Source organism: Cariama cristata, unplaced genomic scaffold, assembly GCF_000690535.1.
Source record: "Cariama cristata isolate BGI_N322 unplaced genomic scaffold, ASM69053v1 scaffold11574, whole genome shotgun sequence".
NCBI lineage: Eukaryota > Metazoa > Chordata > Aves > Cariamiformes > Cariamidae > Cariama > Cariama cristata.
Window position 1 is genome coordinate 35,444 of NW_009614700.1, and position 6,957 is coordinate 42,400.

The window sequence follows — 6,957 nt, forward strand, 5'->3', positions numbered from 1 at the left end:
GGGTGGTTGGCTCCACACCCACCACGGCCGCTTCTCTCGCCGCCGGTAGCTGTCAGTGAGATGCCAGTGCGCGCCCGGCACCACGTGGAAAGCTAAAAATGGAGATTTTGGACAATAGTGAATTCATGACATCTGGACAGTGACATTGCCGGGTAAATACAGGGGCAAATACAGTTGCTTTCTTCTTCCTTGCTTCTCCAATGAAGAGCACAGAAGAGCAGCGCCCCTGTTAACAGATTAGGCCGCTGTTTAAAGGATTTTTTTGAACTTTTGTTTTTTTTAAAGTAGTAAGATCCTGGTGCAAAGCCTCCTTATTGTTCCCAGTTAACCAGGCCAAAAGGCAGAGATTCTCAGACTTGCTACAAATCTCAAAAGCAAGAAAAGCTTCACCTGATTTCAAAGGCTGTTCTGGTCCTGGCAAGTGTACGAGTTTCTGGAGACAAGGAAAAGCTCACCTGTTTTGTTTTTAACTGGTCGCCGCTGTACTCTGACTTCCGCAACCGCAGCAATTAGTGTGTTGTTACCATCGCGCTTGCTGACCAGGTCAATAATTTTATCTGTGATGTCTTTGACGGGGTTTTCATCTTCCCCTATATCTTCTGCAGACTACAGAAGAAGTCACACAATTAATACCAAGTGCCGGATCAGATGCATGGGTAATCTGCTATTTCTACACTTTCACAGTCAGTTAAGGCTCTCGGTACTTTTAATAGTTAAAAAGCAAACCAGACACAAACAAAAAGCCCAGCTATCGGCAGAAACCAGTAATGCAGGATTTGTGCCCCCATCCTTAAAAAGAAGGGCAAACCCCCCCCCAAAAAAAAAGCAGCGCTCAGGAGAGCATAACAGGAGAATGTTTTACTATCCCTGTTACAGTTGCCACCAGATGGTAGCTTTCAGGTATGCACATGTAACCAGGATTTCTTCCCGGTTCTTAAAGGGAATTGGGATGGAAACTAAACCACGAGAAGTGCTGACAAAGCCAGGAATTATGATTTTTATGAAAGCCACATGTTGCACACGTATCCAAGTAATTAATTACTAAGACATTTAAAAATATTCCAGCAATACTTACAATAGCAACATGTATTTCATTATTTGCCAAGTGTGAAGGCTCACAGGTAATGTAGATGGAATATTCAACAGAAACATTCTTCAGAATATTCAGATTCCTCAATTCACTGCAAATGTGCTCTGTGGTAAGTCCCTGGAAGATACAAAAAAGGTGTTGGGTTGTTTGGTTGGTTTTTTTTAAATATATATGCACACAGATACAAGACATTCCCCCTCACCCCGCCCCTGCCGTGAAGTAAACATTCTCAAGGGAAGAGGAGGTGGAATTCCCCCCAAATCAGCTTTTGTTCTTCTCCGGACACAAAAGCATTTAAGGTAGAAGTCTATATTAATCCTTCTATACCTTCTGTTTTCTTTGACAGCTTTTACTGTACTTTTACCAGTCAAAAAAGTTGTTTCGTGCTCTGGGAAGCAAGCACGCGCGTGCCACAGCATAGCACGCCGTGTGCTGCTACTTACCGGTGCCATCATTTCTTTATTAAAGGTAAAGGTGATGTTGGCACAGTTGTCTTGGTAGTACGAATCAGAATTGCATTTGGTCTTCACAGGCTGTTGATTGGAAGGCCAACATTCACCCACTGCAGCACAAGGGTGGGTGAAGCAGTGGTCGTCTTTCACAGGAACACAGGCGTGTCCAGCTGGGCAGTCGTTATGACCTTTGGCGTGTATGACACAAGGCCGAGGACCACACCAAACCTAGAAGAGAATAAATACCGCTAAGTAACCACTGGTTACAGGACAGAGGACAGCATAACGCAGAACAGGGCACAGCCGTACCTTAGAACAGGTGACTTTTCCATTCAAACACTGACAGGTATTACAGTCATCATCCCACTTAGCCCCATCTGGCATTACTCGAACGCTGGTAATGCAAGGCCTTCCTGTAACTGAAGAGAGATTGAACAGAATTATAAACTCAAAACAGAAAAAAAAAAAGTGAAAAAAAAATCCCAAACTCCTTTCCTAAGTTCATCTAAACTTAGTGATGTTTGCTTCTTCAATAAAGAAAGATACTTGCTGTAAAAGAACAGCAAACACCACCCCCCAAAACCCCATACAACTACAAACCCGCTGACATGCAATTATACAGATCTCTCTACAAGCATTATGACCAGCTGTGACATCTGGAATACCTTCTTGGCATCCTGGACCACTACGACCTGGTGGGCAAATGCAACGGTACCCGTTAATTTCGTCTATGCACGTAGCTCCGAAGGCACAGGGTGAAGACTGGCATTCGTTGATATCTATGATGGGAAGGAGAGGAAATAAAAAAGTTACGCTATCGTATCCTTTTATTTTGTCAGCAAAAACATGCGAGAGATTTGCCTACTGAAGCTTTACGTTCCCTTTCTAGTGTCTACACAGAGATGGATTCTTATTTGCAGCACCAGTGTAATTTCAGAGCGAGTTCTTTGAAGTTTCTGCTGTGTGGTGCTGACAAAGATCAAAACCTGACCCCTATGGCTACTTAAGCTTTTCAAGGGCAAGGACACATTCCTCCTTGCACAAACACACTTCCTCTCCTTTGACATACTCCAGTTTTGTCCCCCTACTAGATTCTTCAACTGATGACAACGTTAAACCCCTTTCCAGTTGTATTGCTACTATGAAACTTCTATTTCCATGGCTGTTATTAAAGAAAGTGTTAGTGTCCTCCTGCCTGTAATTATTACTAAATTACAGGGAAGCGCATACATCACCTCAGGGCTTGTATGTGGATTATTAATTGACAAGGTTTTTGGCTGGCAGGCTTTCGTCTTGAGCAGAAACCTATGGCCACAGACACACATTCTAAGTGGGAAGATTATCCTGAAGGGCATTTTGCCCACTCAGCTGAAGCAAGAGGGTTCAGCTCCAGCTCCATGGACTTGCAGATTTCTTTCATTTTTAGTGCAATTCCTGCCCTCCCCACACCTGCTACAGATCTGGGTACGGAAACAGAAGACACAGGACTTCTATCATTAATCTGATCTAGCACTTAATTAAGATGATTGCCTCGCAACAAGAGTCAAGCAAGAAAAAAAGAAGTCAAGGTAGAGTGCCTTTAAAACACTTACTGATCCTGCAGTCCGGACCTGCGAAGCCTGGAGCACATTCACAGCGGTACCAGTTGTCTCCATCCACACAAGTGCCACTATTATAACTACAAAGAAAAGGCATTATATTCATTAAACAACTGCTACAGATAAAAAGAATCTAGAATTCTAAAAACAACAAAACCAGCAAAGGATGAAAGATAAACGTATTAAACTTACCAAGGATGAGGACTGCAGTCGTTTGTGTCTGCAAAGCAAAGACAGACAACATGAAGTATGCAGACTTTGGCTAATACAACCCTACTGTCAGTAAAGAATGATCAAACTTCCCCTAATGACTAAGTTACACTTCGCTCAACTTTAACAAAAATACACTGAAATTCTCTGCTAAATTGATTCCAGGCTTCTACCACAAAATTTGTTAACTACATTGTGGAACACATGTACACAGGAAGAGATCCTTGTAAAGAATCTAACAGGGGGAAGAAAAAAAAAAGTGGAAGCAGACAGTGCTGCTTGTAGGAAAAGAGCGCAGCAGAAAACAAGACAACATCTGTCTCCACTTAGCTCATTTGCAACTTTCTCATGCCCAGGTCAAGGCTCTATCACATAAAGTCATTAAAAACAAAGATTCAGGTGATGCTAAAGCCTACATCAAACAAGCTTTCCCTTCTGGTTTCAATCTTGAGTCCAAGGGCAACAGGATGAGCTCATGTTCTCATCATGCAACACTCTGGAGAAGTTCAAGCAGAGACAACTTAGTCTGAGTACATGTGGGTCCTTCCCAGCCCTCCTTGCAGACACAAGTAAAAGAATCCCCGCTGACCACACAGGTACCACCGTTATGACAGGGGTTTGGCAGGCAGCTGCTGTTCCTTGCTGTAACAGAAACAAGATTTGCCGCTAAGTTGTTAGAAAGCCGTGAAGCCTGAGCCAAGAGGAAGAACCGAGGTCACAGATTCAGTGCCGCATCTGCTTCCTGCTGCTGATGGAGCAGGGTATTTACCTATATTACAAGTGGCTCCTTCCCATCCTGCAGGACACATGCACTTGAAAGTGTCCCCCTCGTCGTAACATGTTCCTCCGTTGTTGCATGTTGCCTCATCGCACTGGCTGTCACCTGTGAAGAACCCAAACTGTCTGTAATACCGGTGCTTTCTTAATGCAATGCAACAAGTTTAAGCAGCCTAACAGAGCACGCCTCTTATGTTTTGGAAACGCTGAACTTACGGGAGTGGCAAGTTTTTCCTTTCCACCCATTTTTACATTCACAGAAGAAGTCATTGACCAAGTCTCGGCAAGTTCCTCCATTGTGGCAAAGGTTTTTACTGCAGTCGTTAATATCTGGAGATGTTAAGGAGAGAAAACAAGCTAAGCAGTGTTTACAGAATTGACAAATGCTTAATGCTTGAAAGGTGTGTGTCCCATCCCTAATTTTGGTCTGTGTTTCAATCATGGATTAAACACTTAAGTCAGTATTTTAAAGCTTTTAAGCGCTGTCACAGAGATGAAGAACATTCCACCTCATTCCTCCAGTTTGTTTTCATTTTGTTTGTCATCTTGTTTCAGTAAACAAGCAGTGAAAAGCCCTACTACATAAACTATCCTGTCAGTCAGAGGGTAGGGGTTGAGCACTCACTCCTCTGCAATTCCCGAGGCTGACAAAATACAAGTGTGAGGTGCAGATAGGCCATTCCTAAAATGGTGTGTACTAATGCTAAGGGTTTCTTACAGCAAGTCAGCCAAAGGGTAGAGCAGAAAACTGAACAGTAGGAGAGCCAGGTTCTGCTCCCAGTCCAGCTTTGTAACTTGGGTTTAGTTCTGATACAAAAGCTTGGGACATGGTGGGAAAAAAAAGGAGGACACCTTGTCCTCTGTGGCCTTTGAGGCAGAGTTTATGTTGAACTGGCACTGGTCACTACCAGCCATTCCTTCCTGATGTTTTTCCCGAGAGATCTTTCTGCGTGCCGAAGAATGGTTAACTTACTTGTTTCACAATACGTTCCTTCCCATCCGTCACTACAAATACATTTGTAGGAGTTGATGCCATCGATACAAGTGCCACCATTTTTACAGGGGTTGCTCTCGCAGTCATTAATATCTGCAGAAATTTGGAGGAGAGGGGAGGAGGGGAAAAAAAAAAAATCAAACTAGAAGTACAGCTACTAGAAGTCATCTTCTTATTGCAGACTATTTGGTGCTACTTCCATCTCTAAGACCCTTTTGAGAGGAAGGGTTATAAACAAGATGAGAAATAGCAGAAAAACAGTGCACAAAGTGATGAGCCTGTCAATCAACAATTACTATTAAAAACAAATGAAAAAAAAAAATCAGGAGTCCTTAAGATCCATGTTAAACCTCACTATTAACTACCTCAGACCTTGTATACATAAGGTTTTTAAAAAACATACAATTCAAGGCCAGAAGGTTCATTACTGTGAACTTTCCCCAAGGCCTAGCAAATTCCAATCTGCCTCGCCCAAGCGGGATATGAAAACTTAAAGCAGTTCCAAGGTTCCCTGTGTTACAAGAAAGAAACCTTAAAGCAGTCTGGGAGGAAAGGATGGAATCTTTTTCCACAAAGAATAGGGGGCAGTAAAATATATTCTCTTTTTAGCTCTTACTCTCATGACAGTAGGTGCCAGTGAATCCTTTGTTGCATTCACAGGTGAATTTTCCACCCGCTTGGCTCTTGCATTTTCCGTGAGGACCACAGACATTTGAAGAAATATAACGAACCCCTTCTGGTGTGCTGTTGGAAGCTACTGCCACAGTACAGCTGTCAATTACTGTAGAAAAAGCAGAGACCAGCGTGAGGCTTGCCTGTTCTATCTGACTTCTTAAGCTAAGTGCAACATTTTAATTTCCAGTGATGGATATTTAAAAGACATACATGTCCTAGAATCATAGAATCATTTAGGTTTGAGACACCTTTAAGATCATCCAGTCCAACCGTAAACCTGGCAGTGCCAAATATCCTTGCTGCTTTAAAATAAAGGGACTACACCAACTGTTTGTACATAAAATAATCACAGCAACTTATTTAAGATTGCTGGACCACATCCATGGCCTGGAATAAATTCAGCAAAGCAGGCTATTTGCTACATGCATTTTGTGTCCACGTTGACCTAACACTGCCTTTCAAATAGCTGTTTTCAGATATTACTCATCATCTTGTACAAATAGAGGTATAAGGCACAGGGCAAAATTCAGCCTCTTTATACAAGAGCTACTCCAGTGACCACACTACTGGAGCTGCATTACAGCTCCAGCCAGGACAGGGGCAGAAACTATCGCCAGTCATTCCCATTCGCCTGCAAGGCAACACAAACCTTCACAAGGAGTTGTGCGGCAGTGATCTTTCAGGTGGGAGCAGTTCTTCCCTTCATAATCTTCCGGGCAGTTACAGAAATAGTCCATAGCGAGATTGAAGCACTGGGCACCGTTCTGGCAAGGATTTGGCTCACAGTAATCGATGTCCAGCTGTAAGTAGTGCAGAGAGAGGAAAGGGAAATTAAACGGGGGGGGGGATAAAAAAAAAAAAAAGGGGAGGGGAAAGGCTGAGTGAAATGGAAGTTTTATCATAGCTTTCCCTCCCTACGAGAGGCAGACGTTGTGGAATCTGACCTTTTTATCTGCTGCCTCAATGAATTGTTCATAATGCACAGAGTTTAGTTAGACTTGCAACTATTTCAGCAGACAGCACTCTCTTGATATTAAACAGCCACTGAAAGTTAATAAGCGCACAACAAAACTTGACATGCAAACTCTTGCAGTCTGTTTAAGAAAAAGAATCCTCAGCAGCCCATCAGGGGGGTTTTGTTGGTTTCTTCCCTCGCCCCCC

General features: G+C 43.0%; 1 protein-coding gene across 1 annotated transcript in view; it reads right to left on the bottom strand.

Moving 5' to 3' along the window:
- JAG1 (jagged 1) overlaps positions 1-6,957 on the bottom strand; it is a 35,308-nt gene that overhangs the window by 1,976 nt on the left and 26,375 nt on the right. The window contains 13 exon segments of the mRNA XM_009699524.1: positions 456-606; positions 1,076-1,207; positions 1,534-1,770; positions 1,852-1,961; positions 2,208-2,321; positions 3,135-3,220; positions 3,333-3,360; positions 3,876-3,992; positions 4,120-4,233; positions 4,344-4,457; positions 5,101-5,214; positions 5,738-5,902; positions 6,446-6,596. Coding sequence (XP_009697826.1) covers positions 456-606; positions 1,076-1,207; positions 1,534-1,770; positions 1,852-1,961; positions 2,208-2,321; positions 3,135-3,220; positions 3,333-3,360; positions 3,876-3,992; positions 4,120-4,233; positions 4,344-4,457; positions 5,101-5,214; positions 5,738-5,902; positions 6,446-6,596 — 1,633 coding nt within the window.